The sequence below is a fragment of the Meleagris gallopavo genome, chromosome 2 (genome assembly GCF_905368555.1).
Source record: "Meleagris gallopavo chromosome 2, MGAL_WU_HG_1.1, whole genome shotgun sequence".
Lineage (NCBI taxonomy): Eukaryota > Metazoa > Chordata > Aves > Galliformes > Phasianidae > Meleagris > Meleagris gallopavo.
The window spans coordinates 59,079,907-59,107,635 of NC_139405.1; the positions used below are offsets into that span (position 1 = coordinate 59,079,907).

The 27,729-nt window shown below is 45.7% G+C and overlaps 1 protein-coding gene and 1 long non-coding RNA gene across 6 annotated transcripts; one reads left to right on the forward strand and one right to left on the reverse strand.

Moving 5' to 3' along the window:
* HEY2 (hes related family bHLH transcription factor with YRPW motif 2) lies at nucleotides 1-13,042 on the reverse strand. 2 transcript variants are annotated; one of them, XM_085217368.1, is made up of 5 exons: nucleotides 11,836-12,051; nucleotides 10,613-10,691; nucleotides 10,426-10,509; nucleotides 7,773-7,854; nucleotides 1-2,953 (listed from the first exon to the last, which is right to left on the reverse strand). In XM_085217368.1, exons 1-5 carry the CDS (start codon nucleotides 11,916-11,918, stop codon nucleotides 2,274-2,276), a joined length of 1,008 nt encoding a protein of 335 aa, XP_085073494.1. In that variant the 5' UTR covers nucleotides 11,919-12,051; the 3' UTR covers nucleotides 1-2,273. The 2 variants fall into 2 exon arrangements, with proteins under 2 accessions (XP_085073494.1, XP_085073493.1); XM_085217367.1 differs by lacking the exons at nucleotides 10,426-10,509; nucleotides 10,613-10,691 and having other exon boundaries at nucleotides 11,836-13,042.
* LOC146544997 (uncharacterized) lies at nucleotides 12,070-27,729 on the forward strand. 4 transcript variants are annotated; one of them, XR_014881416.1, is made up of 5 exons: nucleotides 12,124-12,180; nucleotides 12,462-12,500; nucleotides 13,072-13,222; nucleotides 17,661-17,740; nucleotides 17,871-27,729. It is a non-coding gene; the product is annotated as an uncharacterized LOC146544997 (long non-coding RNA). The 4 variants fall into 4 exon arrangements; XR_014881415.1 differs by lacking the exon at nucleotides 12,462-12,500 and having other exon boundaries at nucleotides 12,070-12,180; XR_014881414.1 differs by lacking the exon at nucleotides 12,462-12,500 and having other exon boundaries at nucleotides 12,074-12,180; nucleotides 13,048-13,222.

A 27,729-nucleotide genomic window follows, 5' to 3' on the forward strand; every position in this document is an offset into this window, starting at 1 on the left:
TTGTTCCTCTTTTTTTTTTTTTTTTTTTTTTTTTTTCCTGTCCTATTTTAACCATGGGACAGCGTGCTGTTCATGCTGCTCATTGCCTGAGCACCGAGGTCCAGTTTATGCAGGTGTGGATCGGCTACATCTCTAACACTTGGGAGGTGGTGGTGATGGGGGCAAGTCATGTATGAGGCTGCATTTTGGCAATGGATGCTGTCTCTGGGAGTCTACAGAGTTGTCACCTCATTTCTGTGCCTCAGTCCTGTCACCTGTTAGGTAAGTCTAATAGATCTTCTAGCACCTTTCAGACTTGTAAGATTTTGTGCTTATCCTATAGCTAGAGAATTACACACCTTATACTAACGTTCTCTGCAGACCTAACATGAAACAAACTCTTGCATCAGTGAGAACTGAAGTTAGGAAACTAGAACCAGAGGTGAAAACTGCCCTCTCTCATTCTCAATATTGAATGCCATTTGGTTAAACTTCTCTCCTACACACAGACCTCTTAGTGAGGATGAATGAATGCTGGAAACCCCAATGATTTAGGGTACTCTCTGGGATGGACAGATGGATCTGTTTCATTAAGTGACCCACCACTGCAGAATCAAAAAACAATGCTGTTTTACTGTTTTCCAGCCTGCTTAAATGCATCCTGGAGGAGACAGGCTTCTGATCAAACAGGAGCTGGAGAGAGGCTGATGGGTGTGCTTCTGGCCACAGAGTCCGTGAGTATTTCTCAAGACCAAATAAAAACTGCAACAAATCATCCATAAAACGCAGTCAAAAAGGACTTCATTTAATTAGTGATATGTAAAGACTTTTGCATAGAAAAAAAGGTTAACAAAGTAATGCATAAAAGACCAACTAGGTACAGTATTTTTAAAACAAATATTTTAAAGTATATTTTGCGTAATGTTTAACATTCTCAATGCTTACTGCTTTCTCCACACAGCAGAGAAATCAAGTGCATAATAATACATGCTGTGTTTTATTTTTACTTTTTATTTTTTTTACATAAAATCTCTAGTTTTTGACTTGATGTATTAAAATACTTAGGTTATTTTAAGTCACCGTAATAAAAAATGAAAGCAAAACATTTTATGCAGCACTAGTTGTCTGGGTATTGACAAAATAACTTACTGCCATCCCCTTTAATACATTCATTTTGGTTTGGAATCAAACCCACATTACAATGTTGGCATGCTAACAGCCAATTTAAAATTGTCCCTACCATCACTTCATTCATACCCAGAGCGATTGTTATCCCAGAAGTTGATAGCGAAAAGAAGAGGGATTTTGCACAGAGTTGGCTAAAAGTAAACGTCCGAATGCAGCTAAATAAGTTAAACTCTCACAACACCAGGTCTCTTGTATTGGCATGAGCCAACCCCACAGAACTGTGCATGCTGTCAGCAGGTGGTTACTTCTGGGTGCATGACAACCTACTGTTTGTGCAGATACAAGCTAGCACCATAGTTAAGCCATAAAAAAGGGTGCCTCAAGGCTTACAGGCACTGCTGAAACGTTCATTAATCCAAGCACTGATAAGATAATCATTTTTACCAGGGCTGTGCTAGATGTCACAATTTGGCAAGTCTGTACAAAGGAAGGAGACTAAGTAAGCAAGTTCCAGGCCTGTCAAATTGGACGTTGTTTCTCAGCAGCCTTTTGGCTAAATGAACCTGTCTGCTTAAAGAGCACACTCTTTCCTGGAAGAATATAGCTGTCCTGAAGCTGCACTCAGGACTGCCTCTCTCTCCCAGATCACTCCCATACCTGTGCAATGTTATTGGTTTTAGCAGAACACATGTATATATAAGTTTTATTTCTTTTTATTATTATTATTATTATTATCGTTTAAATGTCAGGCACTTAGGAAAGTCAAATTCTTTTTTGAGCCCCAGGAGACCTGATGGAGATAATTCCTCACCTCTCCGCCAAGTGTGGATGTAAAGCCAGAGAACTGTTAGCCCTAGTGCCTATGTATGTCCTGGGGAACATCCACATGCCAATGCAGTGGTGATACTTCTGAAAGCCACTGCCTCGAGGTGCCCTCAGCACACCTGCCAGGAGGAGCAGGCTGCCTGTGTCCCCTCCAGTGCCTGTAGTAGCGAGGGCAGTGCCTGTTCTGGCTGCCAGACCCTGGGTGACAGTGGCCCTTGGCCCTCAGCAAGGTCATAGGAGCTGTGTGTGTGTGTGTGTGTAGTGTGTGTGTGTGTGTGTGTGTGTGTGTGTACATGCGTGGAGAGAGAACAGGGAGTTGTGTAGGGAAGAAGAGGGGGCACTTAGAAGGCTCCGACCTCCGTCCCCCAAGGCCGGTAGGGCTTGCCGCTTGCCCCACTGCCAGCCTGCTGTGGGCTAGATGAGGCTGACATGGCCAATGGCGGGGTGATGGCTGTCGCTGCTGCCACTGCAGCAGCAGCTGCGCTTGGGGGGAGCATGGGGAAGGTGCTGGTGAAGGAGAGAGGAAAGCTCTGGGCAGCTGCCGTGGCGGCGGCAGCTGCGGCATGAACAGTGGCTGAGAGGGAGAGGAGAGAGGTAGAGAGCGGGGGGACGCAGGGAGCAACACTGCCCGCTGAGGGGACCCTGAGGGCGGCGTCGGTGTGGGCGAAGGTAGCGGTGAGCAGTGCGGAGCCGTGAGGAGGCACTTCTGAGGAAAGTCTGCACGGAGTGGCCTCGGGGGCGTGGAGTCCATTGGGCTGTAGCAGGGCGGCTGGGAGGTGGTGGAAGGCGGCTGCCCAGTTGTGTGGGTGCAGCGGGTGGTGGTGGTGGGCCATGGAGGAGGTCATGGCAGCCGCTTCCCGCTGAGAGGCGCAGGTGCTGAGATGCGACACCAGTCTGACACGCAGCGGGTCAGAGGTGTCGAGGCCTTCCACAGATGTCAGGTACCTTGCAACTTCGGTCAAGCACTCCCGGAAGCCAATGCTCATGAAATCCATGGCCAGTGAGTGAGCATCAAAATAACCTGTAAGAGGTGGACAAAAGGCATGCTGAGCGCTAAGCCAACCTCTCGGCCGACATCAGGCAACACTGCCAACCCCACCCTCCCTCAGCCACTGGTCTGCCAGTTATGGGTTAAGATTTGCAACAAGAAAAGTGTGTTCTCCAGTCTGTAAATGATTTGTGTGACCATCCCTGTAACGCAATAGGCTACAGTTGTTTTTGCACACTATATAAATGAAAAGAATTAAGACCATAAGTACTCGTGACTCTTGAAGAGATACACGATGCCGCTCCTGCAGTACCTCAGTGCCTCTGCAGTGTGGCGTTATGATGTTACCCCTGCGCGTGTGTGAGGGACACATTTCTACGCACAAAGAGACAGTGGGGGACCAGGCAGCTTGCACGCACTCTGCTGTCTCTGCTTTCCCCATGCTAGCATTCACAGCAACGCACTGAAGCTATTGCTTGACACTGCGAGACAGTTGTTGCAACTGCTGCTGAGGGCTCATCTCCTTCCCAGAGTCATTAGGACAATGTGGCATACGGTGCTATTTAACTACAAACTAAAAACATCTTGTCATGACTCTGCACACACACAATAAAAAGCTTTACTGAGAAAACGTTTTATGCAATGCCATTGCTAATTTGGAGATGGAAGACTGACAGTCACATAGCCCATGAGGCATTTCAGCAAATAGCAGCTGGAGCTCCATAGGCTTGGGACAAAAAACATTTGGAAAAAAAAAACAATTTTATTAAACACACATGAAAAGATATTCTCTTTCTAAAAGGGTTTAGTATCAAATCTAGTGGTTAAGTTGCTGCTCTTCAGCTACAAAAATCAATTCCACTTTAGTTTAGCGGTAGCCTTGGGAGAACAATGTCCTGTTACTCTCGAGTGGGCATAGTGGTTTTTCTTTTGTTTTCTTCAAAACTTTTTTATGGTATTTATAACTATGATGTGCATTAGTACAGATGGGTCAATTGCCCTTATTATGGTGGATTTTAGAACCAATATCTACACCAGACCTTGCAAGTTTGGCGTGAAATAATTGAGGTCTTCTTGAAAAAATCAAGCAGCTTAGAATGCTGCTTTCACTTTCTATTGCTGTGCGTCCACATTGTAGAATGAACTCAGGCTTTATGAAGAAAGGTTGAGGGAACTGGGCTTGTTTAGCTTGGAGAAGAGAAGGCTCCAGGGAGATTGTGGCCTTCCCGTACTTGAAGGGAGCATATAAACAGGAGGGGGAATGACTGTTTACGAGGGTGGATAGTGATAGGACAAGGGGGAATGGTTTTAAACTGAGACAGAGGAGTTTTAGGTTAGATATTAGGAGGAAGTTTTTCACACAGAGGGTGGTGACGCACTGGAAAAGGTTGCCCAAGGAGATTGTGGATGCTCTATCCCTGGAGGCATTCAAGGCCAGGCTGGACGTGGCTCTGGGCAGCCTGGCCTAGTGGCTGGTGACCCTGCACATAGCAGGGGGTTTGAAACTCGATGATCATTGTGCTCCTTTTCAACCCAGCCCATTCTATTCTTAATTAATTACATTTACATACAATTAATCACATCTCCCTAAATCCCCTGCCTGATATATACCACCTCTTGTCAATTTACAACAGTGCTTGTCATGCAAGCCTCAAGCTGTACAAGACCCCAGAGAAGCTAGCAGCCTGGTGAGTACAATACGTTGGGGAGTTCTGTCAGGAAGCACAGACCCCTCTGCTGCATCTGAACTATTTGTGAAATCACAGCGTTTCAAGGGAACTTCTGACTAAAACCAGGCTGGCAGGCAGGCAGTGGTGAGAGAGCTGTGTGCCTGAATGGTGGCTAGCAGCTTGGCTTGAGGACTGTCTTCAGATCAGAAGCCTCAAGACCTCCCTTCCATGTCTCTGGAATGCAGATGTGGAGGACATGGCTGTCCGTGGCTCCCTCTGTGCCTGAGCTGGCTCTGGGATGAGCAGTCCAAAAGCCCTGTATGTGCTGGCTCCCTGTCAGTCTCCTGCAAGGTGGCCAAGAAACAGAAATGAGGACACCAGCCCACGTGGGAACTGAGCTCCAGGTGCTTGGGTGACAGGGCATGGCCACTAACAGCTCTGTCTACACCGACCCAGGTGTCAGTCACCCAAGCTCAGTTTGCACTGAAGTTGCAATAAAACTACACCAAGGTCCCAGCCAGCTACTTGCTGCTGGCTAACAGCTCTTTCCTTTTGCTTGCTTGCCCTGTCAGCAAAAAGCGCTGGCCCCAGGCCAGACAATAACTTCACACAACAATGAGACCATTGCCCACACCTGCATCAGGAAATATGAAGTATACGCAGGGCTGGAAAAGCAGTAGCTTCCCTGCTTTGGCTTATTCCCTGCCTGCTTCCCTATCTGCCAGAGTGGCTCCAAAAAGCTGAAGCTATGTCAGCCTTTTTCCTGCTGTGCCCACACTTTATTCACTGCACCACTAAATCTGAGAAGCCACCAATGCCGCCCTTTCCAACCCCATGCATCCTCAGTTGGTGGGCCACTAGGAGAAAAACAAGCCATCCCCAACACTCAACACAGGGCACAACACAGTGTAAGGAGACGTTTCTCTCTCCTCCGATAACAACTTCTGTCCATAGACGAAATGATGGGACAAATCTTTTCGCTGACCAACAAAGTTTCTGGCTCCAAAAATGAGTTATGAAGTAGGAATAACTACGCTTGCAAATAAAACAAATACCAGCCTTTAAAATACCTTAGGAAATGATATTTAAAGCTGTTACTCACTTTGCAAAGTAAAACATTAAGTAAGAAGGAAACACAGGCTTAAACTTTGCCCAGCACTAACTTACAGAGCTCTTTTCTTAAAGTTTGTTAATCCATCCAGTGAGATTACTCTTATCTCTGGGTCAGAAGGAGAAGATTAAGCCGCAGTGTTTGTGAAATAGCCGGGCATTATAATGATGTGTCACAAATCTCTGGCCCTGGAGTAGCAAGGAGGACTCCTAAGGGTCGCAAAGGTGGCTCCGGGTGGCCACTGGTGGCTGTGGGCAACCTCCCCACACCACGACACTCCTTGCTCTGTGCCCGGCAACTCCTGTCCCCAGCACCTTGTCTCTGCCCCATCAGCCAGCCACTCGATCTGACCCACTTAAAAAATGATCCCCAACAACATTTATTTGAGTATAGGGAGGCAGGGGAAGGAGGATTCCTCTTAAATCTCCCTAAAGGGTGGCCATATCGCTATTGGTACAGATTTTGGAGAGATGGGAGCTGCTGCAGCTTTTATGAGGGAGACAGGTTGGGATAGCTGGGCTACGCACTGTAGAGGGAGGACACAGCGAAGCGGCAACCACTGCCCTTGGCTTCTAAGTCTTGCTTGCTCTGAGCACCAAGTGAAACAGACTTTGTGGAAAACCAGTAAGCAACTACACAATTAAAGACTGCACCGCCACGCAGACACGAGACGATTTGAATTCAAGTTGCACAAGCACAAAAAATTTGGGCGTTTCATAACTTTCAAGAGCACTACTTTCCCAGATAAATAGAGATCTTTACAGAACATTTTTTCCTGCATAGATTTATATAAAATTAACATTTCCTTAGACAAATTTTGTACATTTGCTCAAGATACCAAGAGGCATATCTGTTATATGAAAGGCAATAAAATCCTTTCACTTCTGACAAAATGAGCTACCAGTAAATCTTAAGCTTAGAGGTACTACTAACAAAAGCCTCTTAACACCTATAAAATATGTATGTCAGCTTGGTGTGAATTTTAACAAATAACAGAACACCAGCAGGCTTTCCCATAGCCATTTGTTGTTACGCACGCGCTGATTTTAAGTTGAGCCCTGTAATCACTGCAAGGTACAGAGAGCTGCAGCAATTCTCTCACGGGCTAAAAAATTTTGAGTTCAATAAAAAGAAGGAAAGTGATTACACATCCAGCAGCAGTCTCTTTTCTAGCCTGTACCTTTATATCACAGTGGGTTAATGAAAAATGGGCTGATCTACATTACAGCAGTTTCAACTATAATCACGGTTAAGGGCACGGGACGTGGGACAGTGCTTATGGAAGGCAAGCGAGTTCTTTGCTCCAAATGAGCTGCAACCCCGTGACGATAGAGAACAGCTCGTGGGTGGCTGACATCGTTTGGCCTCCAGCCTCAGGGCTGTCAGCTCGCACAAGCAGGGCACGCTTGGCTCACGGCAGCAGGCGATCGAAGGGGTCGACTGCTCTGCCTCTGTGTCACGCAGGCTCTGGATGCAAGGAACCACCCTGACCTTGGACAAACACATACAGCATGTAAATAGAAGCTCAGATAATGCTGCTATCAGTCTGCAGTCTTATCTGATACCTAGAGCTGCCTATAGCAGGCTGGATTTTGTTCTGGTGGATGAGGCAGTCTAACCTCACATTTATGAGTCTTTCCAGAACAAAGAAAATACATCCACAATAATGAAAGCTCCTCTCCATCCACTTCCTTTGGTATAGCTGCTGTATAATGAGTTTTAACATTGGTTTTGTGCTACACAATTGTTGCCACAAACCTCCTGTTTATGTTTGGTGTTTGCCTATTTGTTTTGTCTCCCTGTGCCGATTTCAGTGCTCTTTGGAAACCCCAAACAAATCTCTGACTGGGCTGCCTGTGAATGAAGCCTTTACTCCCACAGTGTTATGAAAGCAAACACAAGCCCAGGGTCAAGTGCTTCTTTTGTCCCAGTAGTTCTTTCCCACGAGTTCAATCCTGCCATTAGCATTGATTTCCACTCCTTTAATCTGGAAACGCCTATCACAGCCCGTCAAAGTACTTTTTGCTGAGATTTCCCCAAGTAGCAGAAAAAGAAACCATCATCTCCTTACCTTTACCTCCAGTCGCTTGAAGCATCTTCAGATGATCCACTGTCATTTGCAGTATTTCTGCTTTTTCTAATTTGGCAGATCCCTTCGAGATAAGAGATTCATGTAAATAAAACTGAGCCCAGCCTTACGGTTTCAATTTCTCCTATCATAGGAACATTCTCAGTTTAATTCTTTTGTGAGCATCTGCATCCCAGACACTGCCTGATGACTACTGCTGTCTCTCTCTCAGTGACACCAGGACCAGCAGCACAACCTGGATTTATTAAGACTATGGCTCAGTGTAACTCTGGCTTTGAGGTTGGTGCAGAGGTGACGCCTTCATGAAATAAAAGAAGGGTCTCACTTTCAGCACATCTTTTTCAAGCATCCGATCCAAAAAACAACTGAAAACCCATTGGGACAGGTCTGCAGAGCTGGTGATGAAGATTCCGCTACAGCCTTTTTTGCTGCTTTTACCAGTAGGTGTCCCTATGGACACACACCGAAAAGTATCCTTCTTCCTTAGAAGCCTATTAATTTTTGACATGTCGTTTGGCTGCTAAATATTCTATTCTCATTCTCCACTGCAAAAACAATCGCACAGCCCACAGTTTTTTAAGTTACTGCAAGGCTGAGTTTGCAGGGACACGCAGCCGAACACTGTGAAAAAGAAAGAGCTCTTCCAGCAGTGAGGCTCTTTCCTGTCACTGGGGATGGCTCATGGTGTCGTAGGATGCAAGTCCAAAGGCAGTATTAATACATTAATTTATAAATAAAACCATTTCCCTCAAACACACCTGGAACATACCCAGACAGCTGAGTTTTCCATGCGAACATTATCCCAGACTACCCCTCAGCATCAACTAAAATCAGATCTGCACAAACTCTGCCTGCTGGCAGACGGCATCCTGCAAGCCAAATCTGCCCCCTGTTCCCACTCATGCCACCTGCTGACACCAGACTCTCTGCAGCTCCCGCTGCTTCATTTGGGCTGCAGGTGAGCTGAAGAGGTCCGGGGAGCACTCCAATGCTCAGCTCCAGGGGCTCAGCATGTGGCCAAGAGGGGGTGGAAGGGCAGTGGGAGTGAACAGCCTTGCTCGGACACTTCAGTGAGTGGAATGCCAAGGAGCTGGGAAAGGACGGCTGACTTTGTCTCTGGCATCTTACAGGGAAGTGTCAGGGAGGCTGAACAAATACATCGCACGCTTATTCTTACTCCGATCTTATTTTTTTTTTTTAATTCAATTATTGCTTTCAGCATTTCTTAGTATGAATTTTGGTGTGAGGGTGATCTTTTGATTAAATTCTACATTTTACATGCAACTGCATCCTGTGTTTTGCACAGTCTTCATCTTTTCCATAGAAACAGCACAGGCCATCTCCGGGCGAGTGACTAATAGCTAAAAACTGCACACTGCTGGGTCCCTTCCAAAGGCTCTGTAGGACTTGTTTTATAATGTTTGTGGGTTTCGAGAAGTAAACAATAAAATGGGACAAACAACTGTTGTCTCTTGCCTCTGTTTATCTAGCTGAAAATACCTCTGCCGCTCCACTGTGTCACAGCCTATGGAACAGTTCAGCTAAAGCCAGCAGGTACTGAAGTACATCGCAGGTGACACAAGTGATGCTCTTACTGCAACTGCAATACTTAAAATTGCTTTTTCATTGGCCTCCTGTTCATGTATTGAGGCTCATACAGCGGGGCTCTGGCTACTCCCAGCTGCCCCAGCAGTTCGGCACCCACACGCTGCTCTCAGGGTTTACTTTCTGTATTTTATTTTCAGTTACAAGGAAGTCAGGAGCTGTACGCTCAGTTGGTGCTTCAGAGTGAGACCCAGTGCCATCTGCAAATACCCATGCATCTTCAAATACATTTGATAAAATATAAATGCTGTTAAATATCAAAATCAAGAGACAAAAAAAAAAAAAATTAAATTCAAGATATGGGAAAGTAATTAAATAATTTGAGCAGCAGAAACAAAACACACTTTTTGCAGCACCGATGGTACTTGAAGCTTTCGCTGTGCAATTTCCCAGGCAGGAGCTGAACCCAGGTTCCCTGCGGTCAGCTGGACCCTCACAGCCTTCCCATCGAGCACTGCTCACTGAACGCCTTTGAAAGTACCACTGCCTTACCCAGATCTCACCATTGGGCCTTTTCCCAGCCCCAATGCACTGCTTTTACATGGCTACTTTAAAACCTGACTGATCCAGGCAGCTTGCTTGCTTCTTAGGAAATCATACAGATTACGTTGCAACTGCAACTATAGATTAAAATGAAAGTTTCCTTAAAAAAGGGGCAAAAGAGATCCAAGATTTATACTGATGACTAATTGACACACAGGTCTGGGGGGTTGTTTTGTTGTTTTCTCTGTTTTGTTTTTTAACTACAGAGTAAAGCACATTTTTAACAAAACCACCACTGGAATTCATCGAAAGAACAGAGGCAACATGAACACTGTTACCCTTAAGGGGAAAACAAGCCGAAGAATGGAAATGTTTTTCGGCTTTATGATGAATTATGTTCCTAATAGTTTTGCCACAACAAAGCGCTTCACTGAGATGCCAGTTTTGTGCCAGATCAGGACACATACAGGATTATTTTAATAAGCTCTACAAGAGAACCGACATTGCCAGACGAGATACAGGATGAAAAAAAAAAAAAAGGGCTTACTTGTTTTTCAAAAGCAGTTGGCACCAGCCGCCTCAGCTCAGATAAACTGTTATTTATACGATCCCGGCGCCTTTTCTCTATAATCTATTCCCAAAAACAAAACACGGTAAGTTTACAGAATTGTTGAAGGGCAGAATTACAGCACGCACGCAAATTGTCACATGGGAAAAGAACGAAAGACACATACCCCTCTTCTTTTCTTTCTGGCCATAATCTGAGATGTTGTGGTTGGGGAATTTGGTCGAAGCACAGAATTATGGTTTTGCCTGGGAAATGACAAAAGTACATCAGGTGTTGCACAATGTGAGACGCTGCTCCCTGAAGACACCTTAGGTTGCCCTGCTGAGTACTCATAGTGCCCTCTCATGTTGCTTAGGACACACTGGGTTTTCAAAGAGACATTTTGTTTTGGATTGGTCCAGCCAAGCGGATTGCTCTGTGAATTGCCAGAACCCTCTGAAAGGTCCTCTCTGGAGATGGTTCACTGTCCAGCACAGGTTTCATTTTCATTGTATCTAAAATCATGCCTACAAATACAGTCCGTAGAACAGTATCCAAAGGAAAAAACATGGACCACCTTTACATGATAACTGGAATAGATGATCTTAGAGGCCCTTCCCAACCATAATGATTCCATGCCTCTATGCTACCAGTAGCAGATGTATGCCACGTTATAGGCCCGGCCAGGTTTTGTCATTCCTGTCACCTCTGTGGTCGGTGGGCACTCACGCAGGAGGGCAGCGTCCTGCCAACACCTGCTACCTCCTCCAGCACCATCAGCACAGTGCTTTTACAATCTGCTTTTAAAACTGCACTGCCTACAGCTACGCAAGGGTCTCAACCTCATCACAAACAGGCTTGCTGTTTGACAGACTGTCCCCAGTGATGGGAACAAGCCGGGGCACAGTGGCCATACCACTGTGTTGCTCTCATTGGCCCTCAGACTCGAGTTGTCCCTGCAGAGACCCCCCCGACACTTCCCCCTCTTCCCCCCCCCCCCCCCTTCCCCGAGTCTCCATCGGCTCACAGCGGGGTTTGCTGCTGTTCCCATTCAACCACCGGACCCACAGGTCATTTCCTACTGGCGCCGATTCAGTTCGGTCGCTCAGCCCCGATCGGGAGCGACTTCGCGAACAGATCCGACTGCACGCAGTGTATCACGCGGGGCTGCCGGGCGGCTCCCGCACCTCCCCGGGTCGGCACTGCCCCGAGCCCCAGGCGGCGCGGGGGTTCCCAGATAGCTGCAGGCTCCGAGTGGTGCCGGGGATCCCGGAGCAGCCCACACTCCCGAGTTTCGGGATGCTGCCGTTATGGAGTGCAGGGTTTTGGTGCCCGGGGTTTTGGCCCTCGGCGCCCGAGCGGTGGGACTGGGGGGGCGGGGGGGAAGCCTGGGAGGTGGGTCCCGCTTACCCGCAGTAGTTGTTCTCGCTGCCCACATCGATGGTCTCGTCCATGTCGCTGTCTGAGGTAGTTTCCTCGCAAGGTCGCTTCATCGCGGCTCAGCCCGCAACCGGCGTGGGACAGAGAGAAATAAATCCGGACGGAGGCTCCGGCAGGGCACGCACCGCACCGCCAGCAAGGCGAACCGTCTCTGAGACGCTTTCCCACGCCGCGGCACAGCCTCAAGCGCGCCGGCCCGCCCCCGGCCAGGCCCGCCCCGTCGGGAGGACGGGAGGGAGGGAGGCAGGGTGGGGGCCGCCCACCCGGGAGACGGAAAAAAGTCTCGGCCGAAGGTGCCGGGATCCGCGAAGAGAGGTAACGAGGCTCCCGGCCTTGGGGGGGGACGAGGGGGTGACCCTCGGACTGTACCCCCGCCCCATCCCGCGGGGCCCGGCGGTGGCGACCAGCCGGGAGCGGGGAGAGTGGGCGTCGGGGGGCCGGAGCCGCGGTGCCGGCGGGCGGCGGCACTTTGCCCGGTGCCCCCTGTGGAGCGTCGCTGGGCCGGGGGGTAGGGGGGACACGCAGCACTCGGGTGCAGGTGGCTCTGCGCGGTGCTGGAGGAGAATCCAGCGGCAGCCCTATTTCCCTCCGTGCAGGCAGTGATATCGGTGGCATGCCGGGCGCGGGCTCTTCACGTGGGTGTCGCTGCTGTGTTGCCCTTCGCACGCTCGCGGTCCCGTCAGCGGGAGAGGCACGGTCGCTGGGACGCAACCGAAGCGGAACGGCCGCAAGAAGGGCCGAGGCGACTCAAGGGGACTCGGGACGCGTTCCCCACAATGGCCCCTTTGATGGTATCTGAGCAAAAAATCAACCAAACCAAACAAATAAGGACGGGGACCGCTCGGGAGAAAACGATCCGCAGCGGGAACAGCCTGCGGCGGCCGGCTGCAGTACCCGTGCCTTCTCCTGGGGCTGCGGCTGCCGCAGAGGACCGTGCGGCGCTCCCGGGACGGGGCGGGAGGCGGGCGCTCAGTACCCGCTATGGCGCTGCCTTCAGTCTCCCCGCCGTGCGGCACGGTGCCCGCTCTCGGGGCTCTGCACGGGCATCTGCGGATCAAGCGTCAGTGCCGCTACAGCTGTATGATATGTGCTCACTCTGGGCATAGTTACGGCTGCTTTACGATTTTTCTTTCTCCCTCTTTTTTTTTTTCTTTTTTTTTTTTTTTTTTCCCTGAGGCACAGTTCTGCCGTGCTTTTCTCTTACAGAGAAACTTGAGCTGTTCCGTGCTTACTTCCCTGAGCAAGGCTGATGACAGGGCTGTGCGTCGTGGAACCGGCTGCGAAATCCTCCTGACAGCCCTGCTGGGGACTCCTGGAAACCCCCAATGCTAAGAGGCCCCTGCTGCGCCCAGCTTAGGCAGGTTCATTTTGTTCTTCTTCTCCATTCTTCTTTCTTGCTTTTCTTTTTAATCTTTCTCTTTTTCTTCTGTCTTTTCTTTCATTCTTTCCCCATTTCCTTTCTTTTATTCTTTTTTCTTTTCTTTCTTTTTTCTTTCTCTTCTCTTTTTTCTCTCTCTTCGCTTTTTTCTCTCTCTCTTTTTTTTTCCTTTTCCTTTTTCCTTCCTTCCCATCCTCAACCCACCCGTTCCCCGGGGGCCATTTTGGGCTCCTCCATGCCGCACTCTCTGCCAGTCCCCAACCGGAGCCGGCATCAGGTGCGCGCTGGAGGCCATGCAGGAGCTGCGGGCCACAGCAGCTGTCTGCGTTTTCCATCACTGCCGGGCGGAGAGAGGTGCTGTGAGGCGCGTCCCTCCACTGCAGAAAAGCGGGGCTTCTCTGGGTGTCTTCTTGCAGAGGAATTACCGCTCCTGAGCAAGTAGGGCTGACAGGCTCGCGTTAATGTATTCCTTCCATTTCTCTAGCGCTTTTCCCCCGGAGGTAACAGCCGCAGGGCACTGCTATGCTCGGAGCCGCGGAGCCCCCGGGCGGCCTCAGGGGGGAGCTGGGCGGAGACTGCGCACAGGTCCGGCGTCCGGCATCGCTCCGAGCCGCTCCCCGCCGGGGAAACGGTGCTCCGCGATGGCTGGTTGTTTTTTTTTTTTTTTTCTTTTTTTTTTCCCTTTCTCCTCCCTTCTTTTTTTTTCTCCCCTTGTTTTTTATCCCCCAATTTTCCCTCTTCAGAAGTGCGGTGCGAATGAAGGCTGGGGCGGGGCGGCCGCCGCGGGACCACGGATCCCGCTGGCCGGGAGCGCTTCTAGAGATTTCGGGATTGCTCCTTTCAGACAGTGGGACGTGTAAGGTGCGGTAGTTGGGCATGATGTCCCGACAGAGCAGCAGCTGTCACCCAGCAGCTCTATGCCACGGCACTCAAGTTTGTTCTGAGCTTCTTTATGGCTCTTAAATCTTCAGTCTTAGAGTTGTTTCTTGTATTTTACCATCTGACTTATAAACAAACGCATCTCATTTCCTACACACTGTGAGCAGCCCCATATGAGTGACTGTTCTGCAGCTTTTATTTTCTCTTACTGGGAAGCTTTCAGAGCAGTAGAGGAGAGATAGCCATGGCTGAGAACAAGGAAGCTGTATTTTCTTCCTACTGATGGACTCATCAGTAACTGCTGGCAAAAGCTGAAAAACAAGAAAAAATACTGTCTTTTTTTTTCCCACCTGATTTGATTCTAACCAAAAGGTTGAGGTGATTTCTAGCCAGTCACACCAAGGTGGTTCTGACAGATTGAGGAAAGAGCGGAGAACCGAGGAAATCATGTGTTGCGAATGTGAGGGAAATAAAAGTAGAGACACGCAGCGTTGCCGGGACCATGTGCGTGGGTGTGCAGCGTTCGTCCCGGTTCGCAGCGAGCAGCCTGGCAGTGAGCTGCCTGCAGGGCTCCTGCCAGCAGGTCTCAATGGGGCTGAGCCTTCCGTAGCTGCTGTGGGGCTACAGCTGTGAGCGTGCAGTGATAGAGCTGTGCTGCCTCGGCGGGCTGCGCTCACACCCGCTGATTGTTTCATTTTACTTCAGTTCTGGGAGGTATAAAAATTGCACGGAGACTTGCTGTAAGAAAATACAATGTCAAGCTGATGATGAGTTAAAAAAAAAAAATCAAAGAAGGGAAATATAGCGAGTATTTTTAAATCCTTCGCAGTGACATCTTTCAGTGGTTATCACTGAGTCGCACCTCTGCAGATGTACTCTTGGTGAAGCCAGCTATCGGGTTTTCAGGCTGCCGACTGAAAGCACTGCTTCACGTGCCATGCAGTTTGCATTCCCCACCTTTTGGTGCCTACAGAGATCAATGAATGCACTCTCCCGGGTCAAGTGCTGCAGTGCTGCCTCCTGGCCCCCAGTCAGTAGGTGCCGCTTGTTTGTGCGGTCCTCCCGTTAAATGCATGAAATGCTTGAGCTGTCACTGCTTCCTACGTGATGGAGAAGGGCAGAATATCCTCTGGCTCAGGGCTGTGCAGGATGGTGACGACGAGGACTCCTGGGCTGCAGGGGCGCAAACCCTACAGGTGTGAGCCTCATCCTTCCCTCCTCACACCTTCGCATGCTTCCTCTGTGAGCTTGGGCACTCAGACCGATTAATTCCATTAACAAAGGGTGTAAATTAGAAGTGTCTGTGAACTGTATTGAGCCTCAATTTGCATGGTCTTATTCACAACAAAAGTGGCTGCAATTTGATTTAAATTAATTCACTTTCAGAATAAAATAACACTGAATAGAATAAAAGCAGCTTTAGTTTTGAATGATTGTCTGCATAGAATTGTTTGTGGTTTAACTAATCCACTTCAAAAATTAACTCTTATTAATTTCCGTGGGCTTTTCCATCTAGGTTAGCTTGCTTCATCTTTTTCTTTCTGTCTGCTATCAGTAAAATGGAGATAGTAGTAGCCTGCTAACATTTTAAAATTGCTGTGTTGAATACTCTTGGTAACTGCAGCATTTTGCCTTCCACTCAGTGCGCAGGTTTCTCAAAAGGCAGGACTTGATTTTCTACACATGTGTAGAATTCTTGCCTGGCAGTGTTTTACAGGCTCTGTACGCAGCTGTACATGGCCACACAAGACAGATAGCAGTGGGGAATGAAGGCTTTGCTGCGCGTTTTGAGCTCTGACCAAACATCTCCTTGGCTTTGGTTCCGTATTTTCTTCAAAGACTGTGGGCCAAGACTTAAGAACTGTCTAACTTTTGTCATCTTAATGAACGGCTTCAGTGGTGTTAATGGGAACTAGGGCACTTTCTTCACTAATGGAAATCAGGTCACTTAATTACCTAACAAAAATGCACATAACCTCGTCTCACTGTTTTCTGCACTTCATGAATTATGAACTTTAATCTGTTTTAGAGAAAGCTCTACTAAAACAGATGAAGCTGGAGCAGGTATAAAATTATCTTTTTATGATGGAAATACTTATTGTAGAAATGAACACACTAGCATAACTTCATATTGGAAGTCACTGCTATTTAAATCTTTGCAGTGATGTAGCATAGTTTGACTAAGTCATGGTATGCAACTACTGAAAGGCCGGATGAACAAATCAGCACATCTTCTGTCAAAAATGGGAACACTGAGATGATATTTTTTTTTAAATCAAAGCTTGGTGGGTTTTGGACTAGAGGTATTCTTTTATTTCTTCCCATTCCTCCCCCCCCCATCCTTCTGTCTGCTTCAACATTTTCCTTTCTTTCTTGAGTGGTTTCACTCCAAGTGGGACTTCTTTTGTGCCTTTCAGTTGCCAGAAACTGGAGAATTGTCATTATTTGAATTTTGCTGTTGGTTATTTTTTTTAAATAAAAACCAAGATGCTTTCCAGAGAGTTAGGAAGGAATCAGTTCTCAGAAAGTGCTAAGGAAACAGTAGTGGCTTTAGCTGAGTTTTTCTATATGAGAGAAAAGTATAAATCATCTTCAGGCTTCAAATATAGCTGTTAATAATAAAGCACATCACTTAATGCTCTAAAAATACCCCTGGATATAGACTATGCATACAACAAAAATAAGCAACCCTAGATATTCTGGCAAGATCTGTGGTATTTTATTTCACTTCCTCGGTAACAGTAGTCATTGTTGGCACCTGGAAATGACTGTGAAAATACAGATCCTTGTAAAGCTGGGTAAATAAAGGGACGTGCTCCACTTCTGCTTGTCAGTAGAAGAAACTATGACGTCTGACAATTATTAATGAAAATATTTTCTCAATCTCTGCCATAAAGTATGCAGGGGCAAAATAAATCCTTGGTAAAATCTGTTCCCAAAATAAGCCAGCATAAATGCAGTTCAGAGTCAGAGACTTCCACCACCACAGAATCTAGTTAAGGATCTTAAGACAAAAAGGTAACCTGTTTTTCCATGAACTCAAAGTTACAAATGCTGGCATGAATGTGTGTCCATGAAGAGCACCGCCATCTCAAACAGCAGAAAGTTCCCTTTTGTCCATCAGTCTTTTTCAGAGGGAAAGAAACTGCCGTTGTCTTGGCTGTCCTCAGCATTGTGTATTAGAACTGCCTGCTCTGAAGCAGGACTTTCTCTGATCCTATAGTTAACATTGCATCTGATCCTGCTGAGCTTAAGTAGGAAATCTTGTGTTGACTGAATATGGCTTTTGCTTGAATAAAGAAATTGAAGAGCTCTCTGGAAGAGCTGGGCCTAATTCCAATTTTCTTCTCAATTCTAAAATAAAAGGATGCTGTCAAGGTATTTGTGATTTATGGGCGCATATGTGTTTCTGTCCTTCAAAATCTTGTATCGCTTTGCCAGCAGTTTAGTTTAACGTCTTTTCTAATTGATTTTATTCTATGTACCTTTTCAGTTTATGCGGGATGAAATAATAAAATAAATGTGTCCTTTATTTTAGAGGAAAAGAGATAAGACTTTCTCTTTGGGAGAAAAGCGCGCTCTCACCGGGGTTCTGAGGACACGTCAGGCTAATTGTTGGTGAGTTTTAAAACTGCTCTTTGTGGTGCAGGAGACGAAAAATTCTATGTAGACTGAAGGCTTTCCAAAACGCTAAATGCTTTCTTTTGCTTGGTAAGTTGTTTCTTCATGTGTTTTATTTCCATGGCAGATGTTAACCAAGGGACGTGAAATTCCTGCCAGAGAACACGCTGCTTTTGGTGCTCACAGGGCTGCTGGTGCTCACCTTTGACAGAAGCCAAGGCTCTGCATTGGGACTTGGGCCATGCCAGCTGTGGGGTTCAGGGTCCCTCGGATCTCTGCTGCCTCCTCGGCCCCACTGCCTGTCAGCACTCCTGCTGCCTCCAAGATGCTGAGGCCTGGTGCTGGGGGTGTCATAGACGCTCTATTCCACGTTTCCTCTGTTGCTTTGTTTGTCACCATGGAATGTATTTTTACCAAAGATTTTTAGTTTCCTTTTTTGAAGCTTTTTTTTTTTTCTTCTTCCAAACCATTGCTCCTGTGTGGAAAACTGGCCTCCCTGACTGTCTGCAGGCCCTGCTCCTCAGCCTTTTTTCCAGCTTTCGATTGTCCCTTAATTTTCTGCTACTGTTGGAGGGGCACACTCCAGCTTTGCTCCATTCTTTCTTCCTGCATCCATCTCTGGGTCAGGCCTGAGGACATCTTGAGAACAGCAGCTCACAGAATTTGCTTTCAAGCAATAACTTCTCCCCAGCCATGCAGAGGTTTTTTACATCTTGTTTTGGTAGGCTCTCACACTTCCCCCACTACCTCCCCGGTCTTTGGCCTTTACACAGTCAGTTGATCATTTCTTCCCGTTCCCTAAACTTTTGTCTTGCCTGCTTCCTCAGAGGTGGCTGACAGCATCACTTCTTCCAGAGTAGATGGTTTTTAATGCAGGTGTCCTCTCTGCCTTCTTGTTTGCACAGTCAGGAAGGCTGCATCCTAGAATGGCTGGCAGGTCTTTCTACCAGAGCAATGAGTACTTTGACTGTCCTGCTAGATAGACAAGAATTTGTGGAGGCTTCCCTCCAGCTTCCTGTACACGTTCTCCCGTCTCTGCTTCTGGGCTGTTTGGCTCACCATTTTGGTTAACAGCTCTGACCACATCACTGCCGGCACCCTCATTCCCTCCCAAAACACCATCTTCCCTCCTTGGCCCTTCCCAGCCCTCCCCTTCCCTCATCCCTGCTTTCTGCCTTACTACACTCATCCCTTCTCTTGCTGGTCCACTAAAGCCAGATGTATCTGCCCTCTCTCTCTCCCTGCTAGTGCATCTGTAATGCCTTCACATTTTTGGGGGGCCTAACTGCAGGCACTGCAAACCTGGGTATTTACTAGATATGCCCATATCCATAAACTCCCAAAAATTTCACCTCATCCTTGGATCTCCTGGTGGCTGAGACCCCCACATTGAAGTACTTCACACATGGTTTTATTGCAAGGTGACCTTTCAGAGTAGCGGCACTTGGACTTGATCAGGCGTCCATCTCAGTAGATGACTTGGGTTGACACAATCAGTGGGGATTTTTTGCTCCTGATAGGGGAATTCCAAGTGCCAGCTGCAGCCCTGAGGTCTGTCAGGGAGGAAAGAGGTGAGAGGGATGAGCTCCAGAGATCTCCCTGCCTTGGGTGGGGATGAAGAGAGTGAGCAGAAGTAGAACGTTTCCTACATGGACTCTTTGTTGAGGAAATGGGCTGACAAACTTTCCTGCTCTGAGAGGCAGCCCTGATAGTAATAACAAGAACAAAGAAAAATCTTGCTGCTATTCACTATAGAAATGGGATTATCACTCAGACTAAGTGCAGTGCCAATCTGAAGTAAGTCAGTGCTTGCACGATGGGTACAAGCTACTTGGATGTCCCCCTTTTGAAGACAGGTTCCCAGAAGGGCTCCGGTGCTCAGGGTATGGTTCCATCCAGTGTGCTGCTTTTCCTGTGGTTTCAGAACTGCCAGAGAACATGTGCTTCATGTGTTCACCTAGAGTAGACCACCCAAGATCATTATTTTTGTTGTTAACAGACCTATACTTCATTTGTTCGTATACCACAAAATAAAATAGCATAAATTATTTGGATATAATGTCTTAGTTTCGGCTGGGATTGAATTGTTTTCTTCAGATGCTATGTTTTGATTCTAGGAGGAAAACAATGTTGATTACTCACTGATGTTTGTAGCTGCTGCTAAGCAGTGTTATACAGACCCAAGGCCATTCTCAGTGAAGGGCCCAAAGAGCTGGAAGGAAACAGAATCAGGACTGCTGACTTAAACTGGCTAAAGAGATATTCTGTATCATACGACATCAAGTGGAAGGAGTTATGAAGGGGGAGAAGTTCATGTCTGGCCCCCACTGCTGCCTGGGGGGCTAGCTGGGCAAGGGTGGTGGGCAATTGCTTCATACAGATATATATGTATACACACATACACATTTATATGATCTTTTTCCTTGTCTCTATCTTAGTAAATAGTTCTAGCTCAATCCATGAGTTCTACTTTGTTAGTGATTCTCTCCCCCATCTCACGGGGAAGAGTAGGGATGAGCAAATGGCTCATGGTGGTGCTGAGCCACCTCCCAGGTTAAACCACAACACTTAGATTTTCAGCATCACTCTTCCAAATAGGGGTTCTCCAGGAATCTTAACTTTCTGCTAGTTAAAATGATCTCAGAAGAGAAAAACAGCTAACAGACCAAATACCAAGAGGAAATGCTAGCAGTGCGTTACAATCAAAAGAAAAAATGACAGAGCTGGTTGGCCCATTGATTTCTTCTGTATTGATCATAAATTGTAAGTAAGCAGACTACTGTAGAGAGGCTAAACAGAGCATGTAAGATTATTTAAAGTTTTGAAGACCTGTAATAGCAATGAGGAAATGAACGAGGCAGAAAGGAACCTTGAAAGTTCAGCAAGCAGATTAAATGTAGAAACAGTACAGACCAGTTCATCTAGTAAAACACTGACCAAGGCATAAAGTGAAACATGGGAAGTGGGAGCACATTCCGGCAAACAGATGACCCCAGTGTATTTCTCATGCAGAAAACCTATGAAGTGGCTGATGTAGCTCAGTTGATCAAATATCCCTGTACCTCAGGGCAAGCCTGCACAGATAGCACAGGAATAAATTCTCATAGTACCTGCAGTCACTACTACATCAAGAAGAAAGTGCAGTGCAGATTGCCTTCTGCTGTGTGTTTCATATTGCTCTCCCTTTCTCCTTCAAATCGCATTTTTTTGATTTAAAGCACAATTTTTTTACAGGGATCAGATTCAAAATGAGAGATATTTTGATGTGATAACTCTGTAGAAAGTGGAGTTTCACTGCTGTGAACTGTTGTAGAATGAAGGGGGTGTGTCCACATTCCATTTTATTACTTGCTTCTCGGTTTTCCCTTCCCAATGGGCACAGAGAGCATTTGCTTTTACATGTGTGCCCAAACAGATTCAGGATCTGTAGCTGAGGGAGAGTATAAGCCCTTCAAGATCACTGGAGGAACCTGCTGAGTTAATTTTTAGTGTAGTCAGTTTTGCAGTTTGGGGTTGGCTGGACTTCTGATGTTTTGCTGGGGTTTCATGGTTACTGGCAAAATGACCAGAGAAGTATTTCACAGAGTCATCTAAAGGAGAAAAGAAAACATCCTAACAGAAGGCATTCCACCAGATGACTTAACTTTTAAAAATCCATTTTTAAATTTGTGTAATAACTCAACATTGTATACAAAATTGTGGCGGAAAACCCGCTTCTGATCTCTCTTTTCCTACATCAGTAAGTATATTGCCCAATAAAGATATGTTCAAATATACTTTGTAAGAGATACTATAAACCTAAGAGTATAAGGAGTGACAAACACTTGTTCTCAAAAAATGGTTTAACAGATTTGATGCTAATTCATAGTTCAATGTCTGACTAGTCCATGTAATGTCTCATTTAAAGCCCTATGATGTTTTACTAATAGGCCTCTTTTCATTGAGCTCTGTATAAGTACGTCTGTATAACCTTGTTATTAGTCACTTCATTAACCATTAATTAAATTAATACATAGTGTTTAAAATCTGCATCTTGCTAAAACAGTAAGATAGCTTTTGAATGTAACAGCAACTTATGTTGAAATATTTTGCTTGTATTTTTTAAGAGTGTGAGCACACTTCCTAGACTCAAAATTCTCAGACTTAGTGGCTCCCACATAAAAAAAAAAAAAAAAGAAAAGAAAAAAAAAGAAAGAATAAAATTATTCAAATGGCAAAGCTGCAAAACTACAGTTCAAAAGGTGAAACTTTTCCAAAGTGATCCAGAAATAATAAATGTAAATTTTGCAATGACCACTTGGTGTCATCTAGTCAGAGCTAGTTTGTTAGCTTCTTGTTCTAGGCTTGATTTTAGTGTTAAGAAAAGGGCATTTAATCTTTATTATCTGAGACCTCAGGGCCCAATGTTAGCTCCTATTCTCTCTAGGTGAGATCCTCAGAGGCGATATTGTGCAGTCATTGGAAGACCACCAACCTTAACAATTGCAGTCTCGCTTAGGAAGGCTGCTTTGGGGGCAGACCATAGTGTACTATTTGAGTCTTTTTTGCCCTGATTGTACAGTTATTTTGCTGCCAGCACCTCTGGTGAGCAGAAAAGGTGATTACATCTTGCTCAGTCTATCTAAGGTCAAAATCCAGGGTTCAGTAAGTGGTAGACAGAACTATCAGGTGGCAACAGAGGAACCCTAAAAAGCTCCTGTGAAAATCTGGTGTCAGCTCAGAGGAGCTCCACTCACTCAGCTGCATGAGCAGGCAACTACTCTGCCAGTTTGCCAGCGAGAGGAAAACACTTAGCCCTTGAATGAGACAAACAACTCCAGGTCTCCTGGGGGGAAGCACATTTTTCAAGAACTCCTTGTGAGGTGAAACACTTGGAATATTTTTTCCTTTGTGAAGGGCCTCGTCTGTTCTGCTCCCCAGTCGGGCAACCCCGCAGAGAGTTACACCCAGCAAATGGGTAATTGCTTGGAACTTGGAACTGAGGCTTGGAAAATCTTTTTGTGTTTAAATCTGTACCTAATCAAACATCTACTCACTCTGTGAGGAGAGAGCATAGAGCAGAGCAGGAAATATTTCACATTGGTAGAAGTGAAAGATAAGGTTTTGATTTGATGGCTTTGCTGACCACTTGCACTCAGTTTGCCAGGAGACTTGTGTAGGGAGAGGATGCTTTTGTAAGGATTCCAGTTGTTTCATGTATCAGTTTGCTGTATTAAATATTTATGATGATTAACTTTGCTGCTTATAGACTAAAGAATCTGATTGTATTTCGTGCTGTTTACCACAAAAAGTGTAATACTGGGAGAATAATGGAACTGTGAAAAAACAGAGGTAGAAAAAAGGACAATTAGTAAAATGCAACAAATATGTGGTTGGTTACTTACCAAAAAGAAAATAGTCATACCTTGTGAGCACTGTGATGATCTAGTTATTCAAAGATCAGAGTATTGCAAATTGATGTTGACAAACTGGGGGGAATTCACATAAAAGAACTCAAACCACTGTTGGACTTTAAGAACTGGTTTATGGGAAAGATTAAAACAGCTAGATAAAGCTTGTCTGTCTAGGTACTTGCATAACAGTAATGAATGTGATGCATTGTGCTGCGTGGTGAAGGACTTGGTGGAAGACGAGGGAATCCAGTAACCACTTACAAAGTTGTAGGCTGCAAGCACGAAGAAAGGAAAAAAGTGGATGAGGATTGCTGAAGGAGCACAAGCGCTAAGACGAAAAGGAGGAAAGCTCGTGCCAAACACTAGGAAATATTACCTCCTGTGAGAACTGTTAGTCTGTGGTCAGAAGTTATACAAAACCCCTCAGTTGAGTCATTTAAACTGAATTGTAAAAAACACTCTAGAAAATATGCTGTATTGGCACAGGGTGAGCCTAGATCGGGAACAACCGGTCTACCCCCTGGTTTCCTTTTTCCCAAGGGCCATTTACAGTTAGCATGGTAGATATTATTTGACTTAGCAAGAAGCAGAATGCATATGGCTAGAGGCAAAGAAGAAAAATTCAGTGCATGGATTTTGTGTATGGTGAGAGCTCAATGGCTGCTCTGTGCAAATGCAGTAGCCCCACGGGCAAGGCATGTGGCACAGACAGGCAGGAGCTAAGCTTGATACAAGCTTTTTATCAACTCTGATTTGATCTGCCCTGTATCACTGTTCAGTCTGTGTGAAGAGGAGCTGCTAGAAGACACAATGAAGACAGAGGGCTGCCCAGCCACTCCTGTTGATCCTGTATTCATGTTTCATGGTTAGTTGTGTCTGTGCAAGGGAAGAGACAGGCAGCAGGCTCGCCAAGACATGGCCCCTCACTGCTCTGATGTACATCACCTCTCTCTCTTGCCACCACAGGTTTCCCACATTTTTGGCCAAGGAGAAAAACAGTTGAGCCTGTCGCTGTGAGCATGTTTCCTTCCTGTCTTGTATTGGTAAGGCAGGAGTTACAGGGATTTGGTGGAAGCTCTACAGCAGCTGGAGAGTCTGGGAAAAAGAAGCATTGCTCTATTGGGAGCCTCAGGACAAAGGTGCAAAGTGAAAGAAATTATCTGCTGTGTAGAAAATGCTAGGTCTACTTACTCACCCTGCTGAGGTCAGGGTCTTGGTGGTGCTCATCATGCACACTCCATTGCTCCTGTTTGCTTCTCCAGGAGACTGCTCCCTGTGGCTTTACCCCAACACAGTCACCTCAGCATTGACCTGGCCAAAGAAATTTAAAAACAGTTTCTATAATAAATGCCATCATTATTGTGAGGGAAAAATGTTATTAAGACTCAATCCTCATCTATGTTTGTTGGAGAATTTTATTTTTCATTTCATTTACAAAGGCTACCTCAAAGTATGCTTTGAAGGGAATGAGCATGGATACTTGTTTCCCGATAGTACTTATTGCTCCATCACAGCAAAATGACCCCAAAGGCATAAATAATTAATTCTTTAAGCACTTCATGGGTTTCAGTGTGTTTTTTATTCACAGTACTCCTTTGAGCTGCAGAAATGCTTTATCTGATTAAAGATGTTATTTGTATTTTTCTGATGAGCATGGGATGGGCTAAGCCTGGTCTGAAGTGAAGAGTGGAGGGACTGGAGTTGTCCTGGAGCGAGGAAGGGGAGAAGGAGAGGATAAACCTGAGGAAGAGAGATAGGGGAGAGTTGTGCCTTCTGCTCATGCTAGTGGGTGCTCACCTGGTGAAAAAAGGGAGGACCAGCAGCAGCTGGTCAAGTAAGGTCAGGCAGCAAACCCAGCTTCTCAAGTCTGTGCCACCAGTGGAGCAGACAGGGCTCCTACTGACAGGGCTTCTACTGACAACCATTGACATCCAATCCCAGCCCTGTGCTAAGCCAGACCTTTGAAAAAATAGTCAGACTTATCTCTTTCTTTCAAAATCTACTTAGAGACGCACTGTTTTTTTATTCCATGCCTCAAAAATGTGATGGATATGAACAGATTTTATCGAATTCATGGTCTTTTGGGATGACAATAAGAAAAAAAAAAAAAAAAAGAGTGGACCTGCAGTTTCTTATCTTTTCATGGCCAGTACCCGAACAAAACCTGCTGCTAGTCCCTGACATCCTGATGTGGAGACAAAAAGATTTTTGGATTAATGACATACAACCTCATGCCCAGTGAATGCAACCAGACTTCTCCAAGTATTTGGAGAATGATTCTAATAATTTTACTTACAATACTTAATACTTCTCAAATACTTTGATTCTTCAGCATTCCAACCTAGTGATGTCTGTTCATGTGATGTATTACAACAGGGGAAGCCAGACTCAGCTGGAGACTTTCTACTCATACGAGTGTGTGGGTTGCAAAACAGCAGGATGCTCTTCAAAGGATGTCCTCCAACAGTGCCTTTGGTCTCCATACCTGAAGCATGTTAAATTTTGGCTAAATTGCAAAGCATCTTCCTTTCTTTGTTAGTCTTAAAGTCCTGGTAGCAGAAAGTGGACTTGGCTACTTTTAAACTGCAGTAGGGTCTACAATCTGCTTGAAAAAGCATCTTTAGCAGAATAAGATAGGTAATCTTTTCTGGGGGAAAAATGGAGTAAAAGCTCCAGTGAATAAATACAAGATTGTTTTCAACACTCTTCTCCTGGACTCCTGCTGTTGAGTGACTGCAAAATTCAGAGAGATTATTTTGGCAGTTCCAAAAGTCTGTCACACAGATCTGAGTTTTTTTTTTTCTCTTGTATTTGTCAATGTGTGACTAAGCACAAGTATTACAGGAAGCATGGAAATGTTTGGGCTTTAAAGAATGGTTGTGGAAAAAGGCCTCCTACTGATTAACAACTGCTGTTTAATAAAATAATTTTCGGATGTCCAAATTGCTGATTGTTCCACTGAGGGTTACGTTCTGACCAGAAGGGATCCCACCAGTCCCATGTCATCAGCCCAGGCACTTTGTGAAGTTTTCTGCAGCCATTTCCTGCTTCAAAACAATGAAGGATGAGAGATGCCCATCGTTACTCCCTATGGTGCAGGGATGTGTTCATCTCAGTCTGTAGGGTGGCATCAAAATCTGAGGAGAAGGAGCCAAAACAGTCTCACTGAGGTAGAAGGAAGCATCTTTGCTTGGGAGATGCAACCGTTTGCTTGATTTGGAAGCTAGAAGGGGAAAAGCAGAATGTGTTCACTAAAACACTGAGAGTCATTGTGGGTGTGCTGGGAGGAAATTCCCACTTCTCTAGTTCTCTTTCCATGGCAGGACCTTGGCCCAGCTGGCTGCTTGCAGACTGCTCTCGTGCTTCCTTCAGTAGGGCTGGCACTCACATTGCTCACTGCACCCTAAACTCCTGGCGCTTGGACTGTTTTGTTGTAATAGCGCACTGTGCCAAATCAATTGCTTACATACGCAATCACTCATACCTGTTTCACTTTAAGCTCTTTCCTGCTGTGCTGCAAGGCTTGAGTCTTACTCACTGTCTTGTGAGGCGCTTGCAGAGTGCTGCTGGATGGTCTTCTACACGTCATGTGCAAAATGCTACAGGCAAACACTGCAGCTTAAAGTACGGCCATGTTCTTTGCAACGTGTTTCCTCTCCCATTATTTTTGGGCATAATACACAGCTTCTGCTCTCCATGTAATTGTGCATTCTTAGTCTACATGTGGCTGCAGACAGCAAATTGATGATGCCACCACATTTTTTCTTTTTTTCTTTTTTTTTACAGGCAGCCAGCAGATGCCAGGAAGTGTTACTTATTGACATTAATCATTACTCTGTTGATAGCCCTGGGCATGCTGCTGTAATTGACCAGAACCAAATCCAGTAATCATATCATGGAAAATATACATCACATTTATTTCACATCTGAATTACAGTAATATGAATTCATGGTAAAATTCTCAGTGACTACGTCAGAAGCAGGAGGAGAACCTTTGTCTGATAGCACAGATGTAACTGAGCTGTTAAGCACAGTCTGATGTGCTTGGGCAGGAGGCTGGGTCTACATCAAGAAGTTATAAAATTATCCTCCAGGATCTTGTAGCCCAAATCCTATTCAGATAAATATAGAGAAGTCTCTGTAGTTTGTAGTGTTTGTAGAACTGTGTTTTCCAATTGTGTTTTCCGTTGTTTTCTTTGAGCATTACCCTTCAATAGATGGGACTGCCACAATCTCTTCAAAGAATATAAATACTCTAATAAGAATGTGTAAAAAGACCTTCCAATAAGACAGTTGAAGAAGCATTTCTTTTTACAAAATTATCTACAGAAAATCATTAGAACAAACAAACAACAGCTGAACAGCTGAACAGCTGAACAGCGGCAAGAAGAAACCGGCAATAAGAAACACATCTGAGGTTTAATTTGATCACTTTATGCCTGGGAAACAGAATGAGGAGTTAGTTATTGAACAATATTTATATCACATTGACTATTGTGTTAATGAATTCAATTTTTATTAAATAGCATCAATGTGTTAGATATTACACTGGAAAGAAATAAAGGTCAGTAGCTAGCCAAAGTAGTCAACTGA